Below are 25,143 nucleotides of genomic sequence, written 5' to 3' on the forward strand. Positions count from 1 at the left end.
AGCAGAGATGCTAGGGCATACTGAGGTGAAGATACAAAGTACTTTAGGAGTCTGCTCTCTTCTGGTTAAAGGAGTGGTTTAGACTGGGTTTCTTAGATAACGGACTTAAAGACTTTAGAAGAGACTTATTTGGTGAACCTCATCTCTCTGGCAGTGTATAGAGAGGGCTGATGATAATCCTGCAGTGAGACATGAATGAAGCTCTCTCTAATCAAAAACCTGTGACTTGACTTCTTAAGGGAACAGAAGCTTTTCACTTTCTGTTTGTGTGCAGGTGCTGATAGTGGATCCTACTCATGAGACCACAGCAGAATTACTAAATGTTGCAGAGATGTTCTTCAGTAACCACATCCCACTGAGGTAATGGCTGTATTGTAATGAGATTTTTTTTAACAGCAGTTTTATTTTTGTGACTTTTGCAATTGTAAAATTCTCACTGCTAGCACACTGTAGAAATGTTACATACCATGTGCTGGTGGCTGGGAAGGGCATTTCCCAAATACTGTTTCTTACTTAAAAGTTTTTAATCTAACTTTTGCTACTAGCAAAACAGACTTCAGTTTAACAGTCAAAACCCCAAAACCATTAAAAGCAAGTAACCCAAACCCTTAAAACCAAGTACTTTGGATAAGAGAGCTGAAAAGCAAGGCTCTGATGGACTTACCATTAGAGATTTGTATGTCCCAAGTTTGTTTCCTAGCTGCTTTGCTCAACATTTTGTCAGTCCAGAAAATAAAAGGCCTTAATCTGAGATGATGATCATAGCTGACAGCTGTAGGAAGAGTTGATTATTTATTAGTATAATAGACTCATGATCTGGGGATTTGTTTGATTACAGGATAGGATTAGTCTTTGTGGTTGATGACTCAGATGATGTTGATGGACTTCAGGATCCTGGTGTTGCCCTCCTTAGGGCATATAATTATGTGGCACAAGAAATGGACAATAATTATGCTTTCCAGACTGTCATGTCTGTAAGTATTCCTTTAAAAGGGAAATCAATATTTTAATATTTTCCATGTATATAGGGTTATATTTATGTGCTAATATGTAGAAGACCGTTTTCTTTGACTCATTATTCAGAATGTCTTCAAATTCTAGTACCACACAATACATTTCTTTGTAAAGTGCTTTGACCTCACTTCAACAAATGAGACCAAATTTAAATGTGATGCTTAACACTCTTGCATGTTCTTCAGATCCCGCTTCTCTGCTCATTCTGCCAATGAGTTCTGACCTGCTGTATCCTTCAGTACTGTAATTTGTTTTGGGAACAGTTTCTGCTGCATACTTTTGTCTCATCAAAAGATAATGCAGGTGCTAGTAAATGCATTTTTGCTTGTGGTTTGATACTACTGTAAAAATTAACAAGCTGGGGCACACTGTAACATCAAACTGCTGGTGACTTGAAGACTTTTAATCTCATTCTTTTGAATATGTATTTTTAAGTTGACGTAAAATCTTACGCCTTACCCACTTTACGTGTGAGATCTGTTGTATTGCTTATAAGCATGCCTTCTGTTCTGAAGGGGAGGGTAACTCTTTGGATATGCTTTACTTGAGCCTTTTCTCTCCTAAGCACTACTCTTCCCCCTCAAACAGCTTTTCTAATTAAAGAGGCAAGTTGTGATGTAAAGAAATACATGACATTTACCTCCTTGCAATCTCACTGGAACCACAATGAGGTAAAGCAATAACACAAGTTAAATGTGCTCGGGAGCTGCCATTGCAGCTAGTAAATACGTGTTTTGGAGCCTGGTTGTTGATGCCTTATTATAATTACTGGAATACAGGTGACAACTTACCTTTGATAAGGACAGAAGTTTTACAGTTGCAGCTGTAAACTTGTATTTGTATCCTCCTTTCAGATATATAACAAAGTAAAAACAGGAGACCAGCTGCGAGTGGAGCATGTGGTTAGTGTTCTTGAGAAACAGTATCCTTATGTGGAAGTCAACAGCATTCTGGGAATTGATTCTGCCTATGATCAAAACAGAAAGGTAAGAATTAAGGAAAGAGAGCTTTTAAAACTTGTTCACCATGATTTTGCAAATCTATTTACACACACTTTCTTGATCCAGTTCTCTTACAAACTGGTAGCTATTTTGTTACTGCACTGGGTGACTTTTACTAACACTTTTACTGAGTATTTACGTTCAGCACAAAGCTTTATGTAATATGTATATTTAAAAATCTACATGTGTAGTATGAGAACCAAGATAACTTTCTTGTGGCCTCCAAGTTATGCTTTCATTCTGGTATGCAGAGTTCTAATAGAGTTCAAAATTGCTGGGAAAACAATCAAGGTGATGGAATGGTTCATAAGCAAACCAAGGGGCTTAACATCTGGGAGGGGCTGGTGTGGTGTTTCTCAGTCAGCATTTGATCACTGTGGGAGATAAAGAATGGTGACATTCAGAATGCCTTTCCTGTAGCAAAGCATTCAACTATCTCCCTAAAATATCTGAAAGTTGCCTGTAGGGCTGACACTTTTCTCTGTGGAGAAAATTGGGAGAGCATATCACTATTGAGTAACTCGTGTGTGAGATGAAGCAGATTTTATTTGAAGTTCTGCAGGGAGATGTTTATCTTTCTCTTGAATATTCTAACAGAAAGAATGAAAATACTCTCTACACTAGCTCTGTAACACAGATGATTCTGATTGTGGTCAGGGTTACGTAAACAGGCTTGTATGCGCACACGCTTTCCATCTTCTGATGCAGGGAAGTGAAGGGAAATGCATCTTGAGGAAATAAAACCCCAGAAAAGACAGGCTAATTTCTATGACAGGAGAGGTCTTTCCAGTTTATGAATCAAACAAAACAAAACAATACCATCATGGCCCCTGCCCCACCCCTCAAAAATCCTAACACATGCAAAGTGCTCTCCTGCAGAAGGTTTGGGAGGCCCTTCTGGAGGCCTTGCTGTAACTGGTGTACCTGACACCATTCAGCACTACCACACTGCAAAGCCTTCCAGGAGGGAAGGAAGCCTTTAAAAGGAGCTCTTCTCCATATAAAGGATACAAGTTAAACCAGCACTGAGCACTTTTCCATGTGATCTGCGCCTTGTGGTTTTTGTGTCCTTGAGAGATCTTGAAAGCCCCCCACAAGGACCTCTAAACAATAGAACCTGATGAACTTCAGTCCATGGCAGTAATGATGGTGCATTTTGCAGTGGTTACACAAAATGGGAAAATCTGTCATGACATAATAACCCCCTGCCCCACACTAAGTGTTCTTTCACAAGTTTTAAGAAACATGTTCTTAAAAGTTAAAAAGAAAAAACCCTCTAACCTTCCTTCCCTTACCTCTGGCTTCTTGCATTGCTTCCATATGCAACAGCAGATTTCCTGTTGTGTGTTTTTTGCTATTACCACAAGTGTTCATTAGAATGATTTACAGTATGAACTTCATACAATATCTTTTTTGCTTCAAAACTCTGAAAGTACATCCTGTGCGTGTAAGATACAGAAAAGTGTCTTATGCAATGTCTAAAATTAATATTTTCCATATTCTACAGAAGCTGGAAGGACATCATAGTGTGTTTAGTATAGACTGGTGTGGATAGTGCATGGAAATGTTATGAACCCTGGTGGTAATGGGCTGACTTGGTAAAGTTCCTTCTTTCCCTGTATTCAGGCAGCAAGAGGTTACTATGAGCAAACAGGTGTAGGTCCTCTCCCTGTTGTGCTTTTCAATGGAATGCCTTTTCAAAAAGATCAGCTGGATCCTGATGACCTAGAAACTGTGACAATGCACAAAATCCTGGAAACCACAAGCATCTTCCAGCGAGCCGTGTACCTGGTAGGTGCTCTGTTCAGCTGGGTTTGACAAAGGTGACTCAAAAGCCTCTGAATCTGTGAGACATTAACTTGCTTGCATCATTTCTTGGGGTTTTGGTTTTTTGTTGGCAGTGTTTTTTTGGTTTCTAGTTGGTTTTAGTTTTTTTTTAGGTTATCTAAGACAAATTTACATATGAAATAACAAATGTTACTTCTTTCTTGTTTCCCTCAGGGTGAATTATCTAATGACCAAGATGTGGTTGAGTATATCATGAACCAGCCTAACGTTGTTCCAAGAATTAACTCAAGAATCTTAATGTCTGACAGAGAGTATCTGGATCTCACAGGAATGAGTAAGGGATGCTTCTAATTGCATTAAACCTGAAGTATTGGAGTCAAAGACGTCTGCTGTCCCAATGGAAACAATAGAATAGAATAGAATAAACCAGGTTGGAAGAGACCTTCAAGATCATTGTGTCCAACCTATCATCCAACACCACCTAATCAACTAAACCATGGCACCAAGCATCCTGTCAAGCCCTAGTGGCAAAGCATTAATAGCAGCTCAAGCTGTGTTCTAGCCCTGATCCTGGGAGAGAGGTTATGTACAGCAGCAACATTAATGTCTGCAGATTTTTCAAGACGTGAATTTATTTTAAACAAACCTTTAAGGGAATAACAGTAAGTTGAGGAATTAACAATGCCAGCAAAAGCAAAGAACAGCCATGTAATGTATTGAGCAAGACCTTGCTTCTCATGTCTAACCTTTATTTGAGCAGAGATAGGCAGTTCTCTCTGGAATTACTTAAGATTTCACAGAACTTTTCATGGCTAAACATATTAACATCCAGTGCAGTGACCCTGCACTATAACGAGAGTATTGCAAAAACACTTCTAGAACTAATTTTTTTTGAGTTACTTGACAAACAGTGACACAGTAGACTTTAAAATGTGTACCATTTACATAAAGTAACTTCAACTAAATGAGACATAGCAATTCTTTCATCTGACTTCTGCATCTCAAATACGCAGTGGAATTATTAATGTCACTTACAATACAAAAATGTAACTTAGGAGACAACAAAAATACATTCCTCGGCTTATATATTAACAGGGGAAATGAGACATAAAAAGCAGTATCACAAGGAACCAAATGGAACGTGTTCTTAATGTTCTGGTGGTAGCAGTGGTTTGGGTTTTTCTTCATTTTACATGGAATAGTTGCTTTGGCATCTAATGCTTTTTCTTGTCCTCAGATAACTTTTACGTGGATGACTTTGCTCGATTTACCACGCTGGAGTCCAAAGACAAGACAGCTGCTGTTGCAAACAGCATGACCTACTTAACAAAGAAAGGTAACATTTGCAGTGGGTTATGAACTCAAATCTAATCCACTTTGTGTTTTAAAGCATAGTGTAGAGTGCTGAATACAGACATAGAGCACTGCATAGAGCCACTGGGCAGGTGGGTAATGGTGCAATCTAGAAAGAAAGATATCTCCATAGAGCAAGAATGTCTCCCTCTTTAAAACCAGCACGACCTGCAAGGATAACAAAGTCCACTCAGCCTGCTTTTGCTGTGTTGCAAATGACCACCAAAAATGCAGCAGTGACAGCTCTGATCTTGTAGCAATACTTAATAGAAAGATACAAAAAGGCTTCTAGTTCCGTCTCATAATTCAGAATTACTAAAAGTTAGATCTGATGAAAATTGTTATGGACTATGATATAAATGGTCTATGCTTTTTTATTGCTGCAGGGCACATACTGCTTTTTCAATACTGTTTTATTACAGTTAAGACATAACATCTCCCATTAGTGTTGAAACTCAGCAGTACTTCTCAATGTAAGAAATGCATGCACAGACACACACAACTTAATCAGGCTGTTCCTACGTCCACTGCAGTTAGCTATCATAAATAATCTGCTGTCATTTGAACCAATTCCTCTTGTCCCATCTGTCATTTTTACTTGACCCTCACAAGTTTTCCCAGTAGTATCTCCAGCCACAGCCATCTGCATACACTGCCTTAAATGTTCCCACTGCTCCTTCTGTCTAGAATTTGCCCTTGATTCATGCTCAGTCACTTAGATCTGAGTAAGTTTCTTGTGTTCCCTTAGTGAGTCTTAATTAAACCTACACCTCTGCACACTGATTTGAAAGTGTGCATTAATTTGCAATCCCACGAGTTAGCTGTTTTGGGTCACTGCCTCTTTGTCACTTAAGATATTTAATAACTGGTGTCTGATTATAGTAGTGCCATAGCACATTCATTTTCTAAAATAAAAGGAAAGTTATAAACATTGCTAGCTCAGTAACAGTACTGAAATAGCACTGTCATGCTAGTTTTTAAAGAAGGAAGACCATAGAAATGGTTTATGTCCAAATCATAATGGCATAGCAGTTTTTGCAAATGGTCTGCAGAGTGATGCCTTCAGAGTGTGGCATGACAGTGGTAATACGTGGTATAATTAGTGCTGTAGCATGAAAATAAAGCATCCATCTCTTTCAGGGGAAGAAAAAGTCAAAGCCTATTCCAATAAAATTGGCACAATCTTGTTGCTTGTTGGATTTAAAGTTTGGCAATTCAGTTACAGCCAGTGCAGCGCTGCGGCTTCTTGGTACACACTGAGATTACTATCAAATTATTAATCTCTCTCTTCTTTCTCTCCTGCCTTTCTGCTTTTTGACCAGGAATGTCTTCCAAGGAGATCTATGGTAATTGCTTTAGCATTTCATATGTTGTTCCGAGAATTTTCTGGTTCCTTTACAGCATTTGCTTTAGAACCAGCAGAAAATGAAGAAAGCTGCCTAAATGCATGTTTGCTTCAGCACTTTCTTCTCTGTACAAAACTGACTTTGTCAACTAACAGCTTCAGTACTAAGAAGTGCTGTCTGTACCTTAGGTGGAATCTGGAAGTTATTTATAGGTTCCTTGATCATTCTAAATTAAAAAGTTAGCAAGCAAAGAAAAAATCCAAATTAAAAACAGTGATGCATGCTGTCCTAATGTGGTTTTTCTGGATGAGGTGAATGAAACCTAATACAATACCTACATACTATTATTCTTGTCTTGCCAGACTTCCTAGCTTAGCTTAATCCATACCTTTCCCATATAACTTTACTTTTTTTGAAATCTTTGCATGTGCATCATATTTTTCCTCCAAATAAGAGGAAACAAGCTTCCCTTCACCCTCAAATTTCTCCTACTTTTGTTTTCTTTTTCCAAATTGCAGATGACTCCTTTGTTAGACCAGTTACTTTCTGGATTGTTGGTGATTTTGATAAACCTTCAGGGAGGCAATTGTTGTACGATGCAATTAAACATCAGGTAGGTAATCTTTTCCTTTGAACAGGTTAGCAGTGCTAATAAAGCAGTAGGGAAGATGTGTGCAAAACACCAGTTGTGCTTCTTCCTGTCGTATGCCCTGAGGAGACTGGTTTTCCCTGCAGCATCTCTAATTTCCAGACTCATCTTACTTGAAGAGTCTGGAACATTGCTGACCTTGTACTAGGTCAGAATGCCCCTCTTGGCACTATGCATGTAAATGAGGATGTTGTTTTAAGCCCATGGCTCTAAATGGAAGATGTCTCTGTTTTGGTTTGGAGATGAATGTGATCATTACTGTCTTCTCTAGACTGTGGTCTATTCTCTTACATATCTCTAACACAGTATTACCTAGAAGATTTCTGCCACAGTGGTGACTTACATGTAAACTAAACGTTACATTATTTCATTCATCCCTTTAACCTGTGCTGCTAATTATGTAATTTTGAATCTGGATTTCTGGTTAAGACATAGTTTTTGCTGTAGTGTTTATTATAACAGACTTTTCTTTTAAAACACACCTGGTAACCTAAAACTTTCCTACTGCCTCTTTTGTTCAGAAATCCAGCAATAACGTTCGAATTGGCATGATCAGTAATCCTAGTGCTGATCCGAATAGCCAGAATACACTTGTTGCTAAAGCCATATGGGCAGCCTTACAGACACAGACATCAAACAATGCCAAGAACTTCATCACCAAAATGGCAAAAGAAGAAACTGCCAAGGCCCTGGAGGCAGGAGCTGACATCTTAGAATTTGCTGTTGGGGTAAGTATGTTTGTTGGCATTTCCACACCTAGGGTGCTTTCCTTTTTCGTCAGATGATGTGTTTTTGTGTTGTGTGTTTCTATGACAGAGATGCAGGAACAATTGAGAGTAACACTGTGGCTCTGATGTTTTGGGTTTTTTTTTTCTGAAAGGCAAACTTTCCTCAATGTAACAATCCCTCTAAATATTAAATAAATCTTTGTAAGTAAATCAAAGTGAAACTTTGGAAGGTCAAAAGGAGTGCAGTCAGGGATCTGTTTAAGTGAGTACATTGTAGGCTTAGAAATGTTAGGCAAGAATCACTTAAGGACAGAAGAAATCAACAACTGGTTTAAGTAGCAACCATTACTGGGGCTGTGGCACTTCACATCAGAAGTTGGAATACTGTTGGAAAGTAAGAGGCAAGAACTAGGTTTAAGAGCACAAAGAAAGAGTCTGTGGGGATAAATTTTAGCAAGACACAAAAGATGTTCTTGGATGGAAACAAAAGAGTTGCATTTTAAAAAAGTGTGCACAGGTTTACTTTTCTTCTCATTACAATATCAAATATTCTTTTCTTTCAGGGTATGGATGTCAGTATTTTCAAAGAAGCCTTTGAGTCTCCTAAGGTGGATTTTATTCTGTCTCATGCTATATATTGCAGAGATGTTCTAAAGCTGAAGAAGGGACAGAGGGCTGTGATCAGCAATGGAAGGGTGAGATCAACAGCAGCCAGTAAAAGAAACAGACCTTGAACAGCAGATGCAGAGACTCAGCTTCTGAATGCTAGAGTGAGATTTGCTGGAGTCTGGCTGGACTACAGAAAGTAGCCTGGTGTCCTGTTGCCCCTTCAAGATGCAGTATTGCTTGTATAGCTTATTATGACAAACTTCTACAAAGCAAGCAAAGTTTTAAGCATGCATTTTATGCCTTGGTTTTAATTAAGTAGATTTATCTGTCAAGTCCTACTGGCACTAGTATTAATACCAGCCTCAGCAGCTGATACCCATTGAGGCCGCACTGGAGTATTTATTTATTACACCTTTTATTTAATACACCTTTTCCTAATAATGCTGATCCAGCTTTTTTTTTGGTAGATTATTGGCCCATTAGAGGATGGTGAGATGTTCAATCAGGATGATTTTCATCTCCTTGAGAATATTATACTAAAGACATCAGGACAGAAAATCAAATCTCAGATTCAGCAGCTGGGATTCGAAGAAGATCTGTAAGTAAATACAGAGAGGCTTGCAAAAAGTGGTGTGACTGATAATGTAGCCTGGATAAAGCTTTGTGTAGGTGTTAGACATACCTGTGTTTTGTATGGCTTACCTATTCAGAGGGGCAAGTAGGGAAGCAAAAAGATGTAAATCATGTGGTTTAAAGTGCTTTAGTGACTCTTGTAGTTCACATTCTCCTGGAAATATGGAAAGGAAACTGTATCCCTAGACTGAGGAGGCAGTTCTGAGAGCACTGGCAACCCCTACTATGGTTCTGTGCTCAGAGTTCATTGTTCTTGATGCATTATCTAGTAGCAACCTACCATGGCTGGTCCATTACCTCATAATGGAAGTTGGAGGAGTTGTGTTGGCTGAAGCCTCAATTTCAAACAGTAAGAAGCTGGGAAAGTGCCCAAGTCTGTAAGAATTTGCCATAGAACCATACTAAGAGAATGTGATGCAGTACATCTACTGGTACTCACTGGGGTAGTCTCTGGATCACAGCATGGGTGGCAACAACCTGCTGTTTACACCTCAGGAGTTCAGGAAGTGGTTTCTTGGATTGAGGAAGGGAAGGGGTACAGGTGGGCTGAAAAAATAAAGAATGAGGATGGTCATGCATTCTCCAGGGGCTAAATTAATTGCTGTATTCATCTAGATGAAGTTTCATCCAAGATTTAGTTGACTCTGACTGGTGACAGCTTTACTAACAGCAGATGTCTTTATGCAGGTAGCTGTTTGCTGCCATGGGGCCTGTTAGGCAATAATAAAAATTGCTGCACAATATTACCTTTATTCTGGAACACGCTTTCTGCGCCAGATCACCTATCTGCTCCTCTGAAGTGGAAGTGAAGCCTAACTGTTCATTAATACTTAGGCCTTCAGACTTCTCATGGGTTTTTCTCCCAGCTAACTCTTAACTGACATCCTGTCTTAAACCATTTACCTCCAATATGTCAGACTTGATAATTCATAGGTAGGATTACTATGGTATTGATTTAAAAGCAGAAAGAAGGGAAGGAAATGAGACACTGGAGTATGCTTTCTGAATCTATTTGCAGTTCACTGAAGTGCTTCTTGGCCTATCAATATAGAAAAATTTAGTAATAAATTTTGCTGTCAGTACTACAGAACCATGTAAACTGCTTCTAACTTTTCAAAGAAACAACAGGAAAAGAGATAGAGATAAGGAAATGAAAATCATAGTTGTAGGTAATTAGTTCAAAAAGCACAGGGGTCATCTTCATGTTCATAAGAACTGAAGTCCATTTGTGTTGGAACTCATAGCTAGGACAACAGTTTCATATTTCACATTATATTTTTCAGTGGTGCTCTTTGACTCTTAAAAGCTGGTCAAGTAAGTTAAGCACAAGGTCTTTGTGCAGGAATCTTGTGTGATTCTAAATCTGTGGAGGAGAGATCTAAACGGCATTCCAAACAGTTGCATCCGTTGCTGTGCTGGGAATAGAATAGAATAAGAATTAGAATAGAATAGAATAGAATAGGAATAGAATAGAATAGAATAGAATAGAATAGAATAGAATAGAATAGAATAGAATAGAATAGAATAGAATAGAATAGAATAGAATAGAATAGAAATAGAATAGAATAGAATAGACCAGACCAGGTTGGAAGAGACCTTCAAGATCATTGCGTCCAACCTATCATCCCACACTACCCAATCGTTTGAACATAAGCTCCTTTTGGACCAAGCAGTGGTTCTTTGGTTTGAAACAAAGGTTTTTTCATAAGCTTTTGAAATTTTCTGCTGCACAGGAGAACTCTGGAGGCTTCACCAGGCTTGTGGGTTCGGTATGAACAATTTAAACAGCCCTCATTATAAATCTGTGAGACTTCCTTAATTCAGGAAAAGCTGACAGACCTTTAAGTTACAGCATTGCTTCTCGGCTAAGCTGTGATGCACAAACCAATTTTCATCGAACTTTCAAGAGGTTTTACACTTCCAAGATTAAATATATTCTTAAAATACTAGACTGAAAATTTATGGGAGGAATAAAAAGGAAGAGGTTGTCAGAAGTCATTTTCTTTTAAAAATAGGACCCCTCTCTCTGAAAAGTTTTTCCACAAACAGGATTGCTTCCTAGTTTTTAGAGTTGCAGTATAAAATGGAAAGATCAAACAAGGGTTTGACCTGAATGCCTTAAAGGTCTAAAAGAGGTTGGTGAAATTCAAGAACACAGTACTGCAGCATGCTTGACTCCTAAAATACCAGCTGTTCTGTATTTGTTGGAGTTAAACCTTTTGGTACCTTCCGTAATAAGGCTGCAACCTGTTTAAATTAATGGCAGATTAACCCTGAAAGATGTTCAGTTCTTCAGAGTGTGTTTAGAGAGGTAGTAGAAGCATTTAGTTTGTGTATCTGAATTTGGTTTGGCTTCCCCTGCTGCTGTCACAAACATGCTAAGTCCACACGTTTTCTGAGTCTCTGTGAACCTTGATTCTCCTCTTTGTTTTTTTTCAGGGCAAGTGATTTGGTAATGAAAGTGGATGCTCTTCTTTCTGCTCAGCCAAAAGGAGATGCAAGGATCGAGTACCATTTTTTTGAAGAGAGACACAGGTACAGGTTTGCTGAGCAATCTGCTTTTCCTTCTCTTTTAACCTTCTCTTAGTTTCATGTTGCATTTAGCTTTAAAAAAGATAAACCCCAAGCAGTAATACAAGAGTCTCCAACAGTTTTCAGGGCACAGTGAGACTCTAGAAATTAATTTTATCTATCTGTCTCTCAAAATTTTATAAATATATATATATAATCATAGAATATTTTGGATTGGAAGGAACTTTTCAAGGTCATCTGGTCAGATGTATCTATGTTTGTTGGTTTGGTTTGGGTTTTTTCTTCTATCTACTTTCAGAAGAAAGCATTCAGGAAGTAATTTCACTTCAGAATGAGCTGGATATTTGTTTTCTTGCATTTATGCATGTGTTTTGTACTTTACATTTCTCTTTTTATTTCCCTTCTGTTTAGTGCAGTTAAACTGAGACCAAAAGAGGGGGAGACATACTTTGATGTCGTGGCCATTGTCGATCCTGTGACCAGAGATGCCCAAAGACTTGCTCCGTTACTGCTGGTACGTACGCGGTGTTGGAAAGCAGTTTATGGCAATTCCAACAAGTTGTCTTAATTCAGTAATTTTAGAATGTAGTTGTCCTCCTTGACTGACTGGGTGGTGACCAGTGGCCTTCTAACAGTGTGTCCAAGTCACATGATACATTTATTAGTGGGAAAACTAATCACACTCTACTATACACTGCCAAGATTATGCTTAGGTCTAGACAGCTTTTAGTTTCACCATTTTAATAGTTTAGTTTGCTGTGATTCTTGTTACTGAGGTGGATAGTCTCTGCAGCCCAACATGAATGCCTGCAGTGTGAGGGAGCAGGTGACTGTTCTTAAAGCCACTAATTAAAAGGTGAGTGTGAGGTTGGAGTAGATGATCTCTAAGGTTCCTTCCAACCTAAGTCATTCTGTGATGATAAAGCAAATGATGAGAAGGGAGGACTGACAATGAGCAGTAACATGCCTCCTTGAGGTCCCAGCTATAAAAACAGTGATCAGCTTACCTAGTTAGCATTTTAAGGGATGTCTTTTTCTCATTATTTTAGGTTTTGAACCAATTGATAAATATGAACCTGAGAGTGTTTATGAACTGTCAGTCCAAGCTTTCTGACATGCCACTGAAAAGGTAAGGAATACCATGCCTGTTGGAACGTGCAAGCACAAAAACACAATCAAATGTCTGTTACCACTTTGAGCTCATTTAGATAGTAGCATGATTTCCCACAGAGAATTATGGGAACTTGTGGATAGCACATGGTAATTCTACTGGTTTAAAAGCTGGGTGCTTTTTATTTTTATAAATACATGTATGTATGTGTGTGTACACACATATATATACACACACACACAAACATCGAAAGGTAAATAACTTGATAAATGTCATGGTTAAGTCTTGCACATTCTGTTTGGTCCTTCAAGATGAAAATTGTGACCATGTTTAAGTTCAACACAACCTGTGTTGCTTTGGACAAAGCCTTGGGAGTTAGGAGGTCTGGGAAAGCCAATGGCACCAGCAAGTTTAACAAGAGTGAAGTGTTTGCAGAAATTTGTTCTTACATTATCTTCCTGAAATTTCAGCTTTTATCGCTACGTTTTGGAGCCAGAGATTTCTTTCACGGCAGATAATAATTTTGCTCCAGGCCCAATTGCCAAGTTTTTGGATATGCCCCAGTCTCCACTGTTCACTTTGAACCTGAACACTCCTGAGAGCTGGATGGTGGAATCTGTCAGAACCCCATATGACCTTGATAATATTTACTTAGAGGAGGTAAGAGGAACCTTTTACGGTATTTAAATGTTGCTGTTTTTCCAGGGCTTTTTCTGCTTTTCATCTCTTAACCTAACTGTAAAGCCATAAAGAACCACCAAATGGCTGATACTACTGCACATGTCAAACCTCTGATTCCCATGCCCCAGCCCCCGCTTAGATTAACTGAAAGCCTGAGAGAGAGAGGGATTAAATGCTTCAGGCATTCGAAGTACCATCCTGAGCCTCCAAATAAATAGTAGCTTTACTTCTGCAGATGCACCATTTCCAGTTCCCAATGTGGTATCTCAGTGCTGTAGCAATTAAACTGTCATTTTGGACGTGCAATGGGAGAAGATGCTTTGTGAGATTAGACTGGTATTTTCCTTGGGTAGTGTCCTCAGGCTACATCTGACTTTAGCCTAGTAGGGACCCAAGGAATTGGTATTTCTGAGACTACCATGGCACACTGTAAGAGTAATGCAGAGCAGACCAAAATGCTTCAGATTATAAATGTGATGAGACCAGCTTTAAACAGATTTAGAGTCAGGGTTCTGTAGCCTATCATGCACTTTTAGTGAGATGCCAGACTGAACACTTACTTGACCAGATTCTCCAGTAAATATATATATATTAAAAAAAAGTAAAATTATTACAACAGTCCTTCCCTTTTCTTATCTGAGCATCTTACCAGTTGAGATTTCAATCTTTTTGGTCACAGGGACACTCTTAACAATGTGTGTGTGAAGTTTGTCACTTGAAGGAGCTGAATGAGGTTTTCTACATATTCGTTTAATGAAATTACTCTGGTAAAATCAAGTGTTATTTAATTATTATGGCTGGTTTAAAGAGTAACTGAATCAGCTAGTGCTGACTTCAACAGTGTTTGCTCCTTACAGGTGGATAATGTTGTAGCTGCAGAATATGAATTGGAGTACCTGCTTCTGGAAGGGCATTGCTATGATATTACTACTGGACAGCCACCTCGGGGACTCCAGTTTACACTGGGAACTTCAACCACTCCTGTCATTGTTGATACCATTGTTATGGCCAACTTGGTAAGCATTTAACTGAAACTGGCACCAAGTAAGTGGTCCTCCAGCCAGTGTGATCACTTGCATAAACTACTGAGTATTTTCCAGTATGTGGGTTATGGATTCCTGGTGTTACATTTCACTGTTACTTGCAAATAGATCAGAACCACATCATTCCTAACACTGATTTTTAAAACCTTGGGTGTACTTCTTTGTCTCCTGCCTTTTTCAAGATGTACTCCTTCCTTCTCAGCAAGCTGAAGGGAATCTTCTGAAGTATCTTAAAATGATGCCAGTATTCTTAACCTCTTTCCTGGGAAGGTCAGAGAGTTCTGAATCAGGTATTCCTTAGACCATCCACTCTGGTACTGTAAACCTCAGATGGACAGTTGACTTGTTTTGGGACCCATTTCTTCAGAAGATCCATGGAACAAATAAAGTCCAAATAGAGTCAGTAAGAATAGTCAACATGCTAGAAAATAAAGGAAGTGTGAAAGGATGAGAATTACTTATTTAGTTGAGAAAAGGTGACAGAAACCCAAGAGTATGATTGTTCCCTGCAGCTGTCTTTATACAATAGCTGCATAAGGGCTGTTTTCAGTGTCAAAACTGGGCAGTGAGAGAGGTCACAGACTGGAATCACTGTGAGGGAAGTTCTTACACTGAATTTCTATTTCTCTGCACCTTTTTTAGCCAAGGTATATCCTATAATGATGTCATATTTCTTACTGTTGAAATGAAGATGACCCTTGCTTAATGTGTGATCACATTATGTGTGTGTGTATTAGGGAGTAAAGCTTAATGGCTTGGAGGCGAGACATGACGTGTCCTTGGGCGGCCTGACCTCGTATCCCTGCTCACTGCAGGGGGTTTGAATAAGATGACTTTTGAAAGGTCCCTCCCAACCCCATGCACTCTGTGAATCTGTGAATTTTTCTAACTAGTCAAGCAAAGATCTGAGTACCACAGTACACAATGCTGTATCTGGGAATCCTTGTCCTCAGCTCAGTGTCTATGCTGTGGATGTGAAGAGGCCAGGAACATGCCCTGTCCTTTTTTCTTTTTCTGAAATAAATTATTTAGTTAAAGCAAGCTGGATCACATATGGAATTGCATGCATTTGGGACTGCAGTACAAAATGGGGAACTGAAGCATCACTACAAATGTTTGTATCTTCTTTCTGTGTAATAATCTAAATCACAGAAGAAAATATTCATCTCTGGAAACTGAAAGTTCAACTTGCATACAATGTTTGAATTTCACATTGTATGCTTTAAGGTTCTATAGAAGAGATATCCAGTAACATATAAATTATGTTGCTGTTTCCAACTATAGATAAAGTACCAGTCTGTAAAGCTTCAAAGTTCATTCAGAGTTTGTTCTGAAGACAGATCTTCTGTGCACTGCTGTGTAGTTGCCAGCTAGTGTCTTAAAATGCACTCATTCCTGCATGGAAACAAAACTTGCACAGAAGAAAGTTTGGGATTTCACTGTTACGATCAGGACATCCTGCAGGACTTTCTCTCATCTAACAAACAATGCTAGACCTTTTCATATTCCACTGAGTTTTAAGGCTTTACAGTTCTCTTAATTAGTGGCTTACAAGTAACTATTTTCAGATATGAAACAGTGTGTCAAAATACCTGACAGAAATTTGGTTTTCTACATTGGCTTTTTGTTGAAAATAACAAATACACTTTTTGCTTTACAGGGTTACTTCCAGTTAAAAGCCAATCCTGGTGCATGGACTCTAAGATTGAGAAAGGGCAGATCTGAGGATATCTACAGAATCTACAGGTAGGACAGGAGAAGAAATACTTAAATCTTTTTCTTGTGCAACTTTTGAACTACATGGGCATCACAACACGTGAATCGAACAGTTTCCTTGCCAAAGCATAGTAAACTGAACAGCAACTTACATTTGGTACTGATGTGAGATGAAATGAATTAAGTTTAAGCCCCACAATAATTGGGTGTTCAAACATGTATTTGTTACTTTATTGCATGTCTCAAACCTATTTTACAGTCTGAAAGCTTAATCCCATATAGAAAAAGGCATAGAAGAAATAAAGAACATATTTCTGCTTTGTAGTCATGGTCAGTGCTTTACTATATTTTCAGCCATGATGGAACAGATTCTCCACCTGAAGCCAGTGAAGTTATTGTTGTTCTCAACAACTTCAAGAGCAAAATTATTAAAGTGAAGGTGAGTTTAAGAACTAGAGTTACTCTAAAAAGACTCACTGATAGCAGGGATAATCCCTTCCTACAAGCATACATTTGAGGCAGCTTGCACAAAGTTCACATCACAGTATCAGTAACAGAATTATCTGTAGATTTGGTTTTGTTTCCTTTGATGCAGAAGAAAATTACATGCAACTGCTGTAACATTTGTATGTCCATGAGAAATAATTATGCTTTCATTTTACTAACTCAGTTGTACTTGTGACTTCAGTTAGTTTTGTATGTCCTATATATGTCTAGTAATAAACATTCAGTGTATCCACTGAGCCAGTATTTTATCTGTTACTCATCTGGCAATATATTTTCTATCAATCTGATCCAGACTAGGTGAGAATACATTAAAAAAACCCAAGTAAATTAGAAAATCTGCTGCCTTTTAGCAAAGCCTATCAGGTAACAACATCATAGCTGATAAGTTTACAGAGGACAACTGACATGTAAGTGATGGTTGTAACACACCCAGTTCACACTTCCTCATAACATTTACTCAAGCCAGAGTAATTCTGGGGTGTTCTGATTTGATGCCTTTGCTGAATCTGCTTTGGAGTCTCAGGGGCCAATACCTCTTAGAAACCAGAAAAAGTGGGAAGGTGTTGCATTGCATTATTGGCAGGAGGGTGTTTGGTTTCTTTGAGGGTTTTTCTTTGCCAGTCTCCATCATCAAGAATGGTCACTAAATACCTCTTACCAAAGCATTATAACCATCTAGACTAACATGCCTTTGTGTCTGAAAACAGCTTTGGAAACTGTTCTGAATGTCAGCTCATAACTGAGCTGTTTCTTCAGACAGCTTAGGTTACCTGTTGCTTACTGGACATAATTTAAAGGGATACAGAGACACTGTCAAAACAACACTCCACAGCTGTTTGCTCAATATGTGGTTCCACTCATTACAGCAAAGTTATACTTTACAGGTTCAGAAAAAGCTAGATATGATGAATGAAGATCTACTAAGTGATGGCACCAGCGAGAACGAGTCTGGATTTTGGGAATCCCTCAAATGGTAAAATTAATTCAATACTAACTTGCAGGTCTCTTGAAACTGCAAAATTAGTTGATGGTACAGTTAGGTCTGTGATATTCCATAGCTCTATGTTAAGACTGCTTCAATTTAGGGCCATCTTCATAGGACCCTTCTGTTCCTAGAGAACTGGGCTGCTACTTTGCACCTGCTTACCTTCCCCTACACCCCTAGTGCTACTTGGGAGCCTGAGCTGCATCTCAGCCAGCAATCTTTCATTTGAATAAGGTGTTCATATGTAAGATACTAGGTCTTCTTTGTCTGTGTCTGCAGCACTCTGCCATGTGGGAGGGTACCCTGACTAGCATGGAGAGGATGACACCAAACTCCAGTTGTATTGTGTTAAACCAGCACTACAGCAATGTATATAATCTGTGGCACTCTTTCACATATATAGCTGGCCCTTACATGAACACATTTTCCATTTCAGGGGATTCACAGGAGGGCAAAAGAATGAAGATGTGAAACAGGATAAAGATGATGTACTAAATATCTTCTCTGTGGCTTCAGGACACCTATATGAAAGATTCCTACGGTTAGTTCCAAATTTCTAGTCTGGGGGTCTCAAATGGTAATCTGCTCTGCCTTCCACAAGGAAAAAGGTTAGAATTTGCAAGAATAAAAAAACCTCCAACTTCTCAGCACCTCAGAAGATCTCCAGATTTTGTATCTACTGTATTACAAGAACTTTGTTTACTTAACATTCACATAGTCAACACAGTTTAATGGATGGTATGTTGCTGTCCTATTCTTCTTACTACACCATAACCAAATACAAATGTATTGCTTAGAAGCTATAGAAGTCATAGTGGCTTTGGAAAAGAATCTGACCACCTGTACTCAAAAGACTGTGAAAGCCAACAGGTGATATATGCTCTGGCTAGTTACAATATATAAATTGGGGGGAGTGGGGTAGTAATTTTGTAGATAAAATTAGGCAATTTACAATAAACTGAAGCTTTTCCTTCATGTGTGAAGATCAGTTACCTGACATGTCATTTCAGTTAGTCTAATAATGCAAACAGCTGATCTCTGGTGGGTGGCAGTTGTTCCCGTAAATGCTTTATTTTGTTTCTTTTGGTAGCATCATGATGTTGTCTGTGCTGAAACATACTAAGACTCCTTTAAAGTTTTGGTTTCTGAAGAACTACTTATCGCCTACATTCAAGGTTTGTTGCTAATTAGAAATTTATTATATGGTGGGGAAAAGTGAAAAGGAAAAAACCAAACACCATCAAAAACACACCAAACAAAAATCAAACAGGAGAAAAGTTTGCAACCTGTGCATCATACTATTGTGTGACCATATGCACAGTTACTTGTCTGTATACCTTTTAGCAAAGCATCAAGCTGGTATAAGCTGATGGTTAGAAAGCTTTGAAAAATGACAGGTTGACAGTGAATTCCTGCTGCAGGTAAATATTTAAGAGAACACCACATAGCAGGAAAATCATACTTGAAACAATCTGAGCTGTTTGGGGTTTTTTTGATGACTTGCACAATGAAGGTGTAGATTTTAAGATGAAATTCAGGGCTACAAACTTACAGCTAAATACATAAGGAATATGTTTGGAGAGAACTTCATATGAGGAGACATTAATACTGTGTTTAGGACTGACTAGAGTACATGGGCAGTGCATGATAAGAGTGACACAGCCCTAGATGAGTGTACCTGGAAATAGTGTTTTACGATGCATCGAATATAATCAAACAGCAGGATTCAAAACAGATCCCAGAGGTAAACAGGTATCAGAAGTGTCAGGGATTTGCTACTCTTAACATTTCAACGTGAGGAAATAGCATTTCTTGAAGAATCATATCTTTAGGGCATGAGCTCAAGGGGAAATGGTTTGCAGTGTCTCTACTGCTGCTGCCTTGGGCTGGGGTGGTGCAACAATATGCTTCCCCCTCCCTTCCCAATGACCATGTTGTACCAGCATCCCTTGGCTAAACCTGTACTCTGCTTGTGTCAGAGGAAGCCTCACAAATGAGAATGTCAACTGACTTGACAGCCAAGGTGGTCTAGAAAAAATTTTCTCCCACTTATTTTCTCTCATTTTATTGCCATTTACACTACTTTGTATAGCCCTAAATAATAATTCTCCCTTCTGTGAAATTACAAGATTTGAGTTAACGCATTATTTTAGACTGATCTGTGGATCACTATAAAATGGCTCATAAGTAATTGTGAGGGGAAAAATGCCAAAATATTTAGTTGTCTTATGACAGTTGGCTTTACACTTTGTACTGGTTGGTTAGTTTGGGGTTATGTCTTTCTTTGAAGCAACAATGAAACTGGTTTGTGGCATTTAATTTTCTAATGCCTTGTTATAGGATGAAATCAATCTCTTGTAATGCACCTTCCCTTTCCTGTAGAAGAACAAAGAACTGAAATAAGCTACTTTTTTCCCCCTCCCACTGCAGGAGTTCATCCCATACATGGCAAAGAAGTATAATTTCCAGTATGAGCTTGTCCAGTATAAATGGCCACGCTGGCTTCATCAGCAAACAGAGAAACAACGTATTATCTGGGGTTATAAGATCCTCTTTCTAGATGTGCTCTTCCCATTAGCTGTTGATAAAATCCTGTTTGTGGATGCTGATCAGGTAATGCAGAGGTTAGAGTTACTTGATCTTTTGGGTTTTTCTTTTTTTTTTCTTTCCCCTATGAATAGTATGTTCTTGAATACAATTTCTGTATTATTGGAAAGGTTGCAAGTCTGAGCCCTAAACAGGCACGACTGAAGGTTGATTCTGTAACTATAGCATGCTCCAGTGCGTGCTGGTTTTCCTGCCTGTTCCCATAAAGACTGGTTTTGTTTGCCTGTCTTTAACTTCTGTCTCATTCCCCATTCACTCATTGTGATTCCAGATAGCTTGCCAAATGGATTCTTGTTTCACCCTTCCATTTTCCCAGTTCCCTCTGTTCTTCCAGCCTGCAGATCACTTACCACATACGGTATTTTCCTAGTCACCACCCACTCTCCCTGCTTTCACCTTGGCCATACCTGAGCGGCTTTCAGAGCAGCGAGAAAGCAAATCCCTTGTGCGTGAAGCCAGGTCCTGCTGTAAAGCAAACACCGTCTGCAAGGCTTTGCACACGCTCAGTACCCGAGCGGTTTGAAAAGACGGGGGAGGTGTGCAGTGAGAATTGCCAAAATCCTCCTTCAAAAGCATGCACGACACTGAGCACTACAGATTAGCAACACGGAAGCAGAAAGTGCCTTAGGTGTTTTGGCATAGGTACAGTGTGCTCCCATGTCAGTTAAAACCATTACAACTTCTGCTCAAGCATCACCTAGGATAGCTTTCCAGCTGCACTGTTCTCATTGTAGACAGCTTGTGTTCTATTTATAAAAGAGATACTAATGCATTTTTCCCCCACCACAAATGGTAGTTTTAGAGTAGTTTTACTGCAACATCTGTGTCAAAAAGACACTAAAAAGCTTTCATTCCTGAAAGCTTTGCAAACTTTCAAGAAGAGAGAATAGAATAGAATAGAATAGAATAGAATAGAATAGAATAGAATAGAATAGAATAGAATAGAATAGAATAGAATAGAATAGAATAGAATAGAATAGAATTAACCAGCTTGGAAGAGACCTTCGAGATCATCATGTCCAACCTATCATCCAACACTACCCAATCAACTAAACCATACAACCAAGCATCCTGTCAAGCCTTGCCCTGAACACCCCCAGCGACGGCGACCCCACCACCTCCTCAGGCAGCCCATTCCAGTGGGCAATCACTCTCTCTGTGTAAAACTTCCTCGTAACCTCCAGCCTAAACCTCCCCTGACGCAGCCTGAGACTGTGTCCTCTTGTTCTGGTACTGGTTGCCTGGGAGAAGAGACCAACCTCTGCCTCACTACAATACTTTGGCACTGAAACAGTCAAACCAAGCCCTATCTGATTATTTGTAAGCTCTGTTTTAGTTGCTAAGGGCAGGAGAGACAACACCTTTTGGTGCTGTGTTTTTGTACTACATATACATAACGCAAAAGACCGCCGAGTGTCCCTGGCAATTGTTCTGCTAACTGTGTGGGATAACCACTTTCTCAGTTTGAACCAAATCCTGACAAGTATTTCAAACCCCCCCCCGGCAGGCTCCTCCAAATAAAGCTAACACGTGTCTTCCCTTCAGATTGTGCGCACGGATCTAAAGGAATTGAGAGATTTCAATCTGGATGGTGCTCCTTACGGATATACTCCCTTCTGTGACAGCCGAAGAGAAATGGATGGCTACAGGTTCTGGAAATCAGGATACTGGGCTAGTCATTTAGCTGGAAGAAAATACCACATCAGGTACTGGAGAAGTCAGCTTTTTCCAAAAAGAGGGGGAAAACTTTGGTTAGTGCTTAGAAGTAGCGGCAAACTAGCTGAGGTGTATGACTGCAGTGAGCCACTTTTTGCTTACTGTTGCCTCTTTTAAGGTTCCTTTGCCTATGGCCCATTTGAAGCACTAGGGACACTGAAGTTACTTTTAGTATGCTACAATTTTTACAGTTGAGTAACTGCAGTGTTAACTAACCAGACATCTTCATCTGTTAATAACAAATGTTGGAAGAAGGGACTGCATGACAGCAAAGCTAAGCTAGATCTGTTGAATCTTTTTTTTTGTCCTATGTGCCCTGACCTTGTTAGATCTGCTTGCCTGCCTTGTATTAGATAATTGGATGTACTGTCACCAAGAGATTGTTTTAGCATATTGTATCTTGGGGTCTGCTGGGGCTGCAGTAAGTTACCCATCAGTCAGATGTCATTACTAATTGCATCATCTCCATGTAGTGCTCTGTATGTTGTGGATCTGAAGAAGTTCAGAAAGATAGCAGCTGGAGATCGACTCAGAGGACAATATCAGGGTCTTAGTCAGGATCCTAACAGTCTGTCCAACCTTGATCAGGTGTGTTTTTGTTTTTGTTTCCTTTCACTCGGGTATGATGGTACATTGGGAGCTCTCCTTTCCTGCCCAAACTTGAGTCACACTTAGATGCTGGGGGCAGTCCCATGACACCCTGCCTTTAAATGAGGCAGCTATTGCTACTGTCAAGTATGACTGGCTCGTGGAAGCAAGACCTGTTCAGAAATGTCTTAAGACTATCAAACTATCCAGTACATTCCAAAACAACTACATAACAGAACTGGGTACTCATTTCTTGAGCTATCCAGCTTCACTGTGCAATGCTTTACTGTGCACTGACTTAGTAACATGGAAATAAGGCTTGTACTGATGTGGATGGAAAAAAATAGCACAATGGTTTTTTAATCAATTATGAGTAGCCTTCCACACTGTTCCAGTACAGCTTTGATACTGCATTCGTATTAGCACTGTAATACCATTTATTAACTAACTAATTTTCAACCTAATAAGATTTACAGTTGTAGTACACAATTTTTTTTTCCCCAAAGGACTTTGTTTGGAATGGAATAAAAGGTTGATTCATCACTTTTTATCTGCACTGGAAAAAACCTCTTTACAAAAGTTAAACTATCTACTCAAGAGGATTATTCCTCCCCCTCTGTAGAAACTGCTACTAACTCTTACTCTTCAAAACAGGATTTGCCTAACAACATGATCCACCAGGTGCCAATTAAGTCACTCCCACAGGAATGGCTGTGGTGTGAAACGTGGTGTGATGATTCCTCAAAGAAAAGAGCAAAAACCATTGATCTGGTAAGTGCAGTATGGCTCCCTCATTCTCTTGTCACACTAAGATAGAGTGACCAATTGTAGAGGCACTTTACCACCTCAGGTCCAGGCACCTCATCCTGTATTGTTACTTAGATTTTTTTCAGCACTTTATTTCTTTCTTTTGGCTTCTACTTTTCTCCTACCTGGAGCAGTGGCATTTTGGAAAGAGACTCTAAAGTGTACTGCAGCTAAAATACAGGCACTTGTTCACCAGCATCAGATTAATTCAGAGGGAAGCACACCTCTATTCAGGAAGCAGACCTTTTGTATGCATTATCTGAACTGTTTGTGTGCTTTGTTTGCAGTGTAATAACCCAATGACCAAAGAACCCAAGTTGCAAGCAGCAATGCGTATAGTTCCAGAATGGCAGGACTATGATCAGGAAATCAAACTGCTGCAGAGTAATTTCCAGAAAGAAAAAGAAATGGGGACACCAGCTAAGATGCCAGGACAACACACACACGGTAATCTGACTGCTTCTCTATTTCTATAACTTCCTTCCAACCCCTAACATCCTGTGATCCTGTAGTCTGTTTGGACTGGGGTTAAGCTGTGTGCTCCTTCACTGCAAGCTGGCACCATGCAAAGGCTTGCTGTGTATTTTAATGGGACACAAAGGCCTTGCTGAGCGAGGCTGGTGTAGCTCAATTCTGAAACAGAGGACAGAACTATGTTGCACAGTTGTTCTAGTTCTGCTAAATACTTTCACTGTTCCTGCAATTTCATGAGCTTGGCCTTAACCCTTAATTAAAAGTGCTGCTATACACAATGAGTATGAATTGTCTTTGACAACTGATAATATTGCAAGGAACAAGTCTTTGGGGTTCATATGCTAACTTTCAAACCAATCTGCCAACTGAGGTGGCTGAAAATGGAGTGCTCTGTGTTGTTTTTCTTTTGTTCCCTCTTCTACAGATCCAGCAGCACATGTGGAATTATGATCCATGGAGAAAAAAATCAAGTTAAGACTGTTTCATAGACAATTTTTATATTGAAAGCTAGTTTTTTCCGGTATGTCTGCAAAACTGCTGAATAATTGAATGGGATGATGTATGCATTTTTATTACTTGCCTTTGGGTTAATTTCTGCATATGAAATAGGATCTGGATTGCTGGAATTAGCATTACTGGCTTTTTGCACCTGTGGTGGAGATAAGAGCCCATGATGGAAGTTAGCTTTTCAGAAACAAAACTTCAGAAACCTACTGGAAGAGCCACAGCCTGCTCTTCAGCTGTTGCTGCCTCCACCAATGATGAAGATCCTGTTAGCCTCAGATCTAACTTGAGAGCCTAGAAATTGCAGACCCATTGAGCCATTGGCTAGAACCTAAGTCCTAACCTCAAGTCATGGAGATCATCATTTTTCCAGGTAACATTAAAAGGCTCAGAATCATGCCTTGAATTTGGGATGTTGTTTTATCTGCAGGTTTTCAAGTGGTCACAAATGCTTCTCTGATTTGTTCAGTATGCCCTTGATTTTACTTAGAATTTTCTATGTCCTGTCTTCATTTACTGCCTGACTTTTGAAGGTTTGGCTTACTGTAAAGCTACCACAATCTCTTTAAATGCCCATCCAAATACAAATGCCTAAGCTTACTACGTGAGCAGAACATTGGGTCTGACAGCTCAGCTCATCCTGGCCCATCTGATTTGAATCAAAGTGCCCTCCTTCCTTCCTGCTCAAAGTTTAAATCAGTCTGCCAAACTGGTAGGGCCTTACTTTTGCTGTGGTTCATTGATTCATGAA

At 39.3% G+C, this 25,143-nt stretch overlaps 1 protein-coding gene across 4 annotated transcripts in view; it reads left to right on the plus strand.

The window, feature by feature from the left end:
- UGGT1 (UDP-glucose glycoprotein glucosyltransferase 1) overlaps positions 1-24,351 on the plus strand; it is a 42,896-nt gene extending 18,545 nt beyond the window's left edge. For 3 of the 4 annotated variants that reach the window (XM_054166267.1, XM_054166269.1, XM_054166268.1), the window contains exons 16-42: positions 275-360; positions 839-974; positions 1,869-2,000; positions 3,642-3,806; positions 4,017-4,137; positions 5,041-5,139; positions 6,479-6,502; positions 7,021-7,115; positions 7,673-7,879; positions 8,443-8,574; positions 8,956-9,086; positions 11,561-11,656; positions 12,065-12,167; positions 12,703-12,782; positions 13,235-13,424; positions 14,303-14,461; positions 16,149-16,234; positions 16,559-16,643; positions 17,596-17,684; positions 18,133-18,237; positions 18,787-18,871; positions 20,127-20,309; positions 21,849-22,009; positions 22,493-22,607; positions 23,262-23,378; positions 23,702-23,861; positions 24,313-24,351. In XM_054166267.1, coding sequence (XP_054022242.1) covers positions 275-360; positions 839-974; positions 1,869-2,000; positions 3,642-3,806; positions 4,017-4,137; positions 5,041-5,139; positions 6,479-6,502; positions 7,021-7,115; positions 7,673-7,879; positions 8,443-8,574; positions 8,956-9,086; positions 11,561-11,656; positions 12,065-12,167; positions 12,703-12,782; positions 13,235-13,424; positions 14,303-14,461; positions 16,149-16,234; positions 16,559-16,643; positions 17,596-17,684; positions 18,133-18,237; positions 18,787-18,871; positions 20,127-20,309; positions 21,849-22,009; positions 22,493-22,607; positions 23,262-23,378; positions 23,702-23,861; positions 24,313-24,338 — 3,168 coding nt within the window. In that variant the 3' untranslated portion in view covers positions 24,339-24,351. The remainder of the gene's footprint in view (positions 1-274; positions 361-838; positions 975-1,868; positions 2,001-3,641; positions 3,807-4,016; positions 4,138-5,040; positions 5,140-6,478; positions 6,503-7,020; positions 7,116-7,672; positions 7,880-8,442; positions 8,575-8,955; positions 9,087-11,560; positions 11,657-12,064; positions 12,168-12,702; positions 12,783-13,234; positions 13,425-14,302; positions 14,462-16,148; positions 16,235-16,558; positions 16,644-17,595; positions 17,685-18,132; positions 18,238-18,786; positions 18,872-20,126; positions 20,310-21,848; positions 22,010-22,492; positions 22,608-23,261; positions 23,379-23,701; positions 23,862-24,312) is intronic. The other variant, XM_054166270.1, reaches the window with a different exon arrangement.
- Positions 24,352-25,143: the final 792 nt, after the last annotated feature.

The sequence above is a fragment of the Dryobates pubescens genome, chromosome 13, assembly GCF_014839835.1.
Source record: "Dryobates pubescens isolate bDryPub1 chromosome 13, bDryPub1.pri, whole genome shotgun sequence".
NCBI lineage: Eukaryota > Metazoa > Chordata > Aves > Piciformes > Picidae > Dryobates > Dryobates pubescens.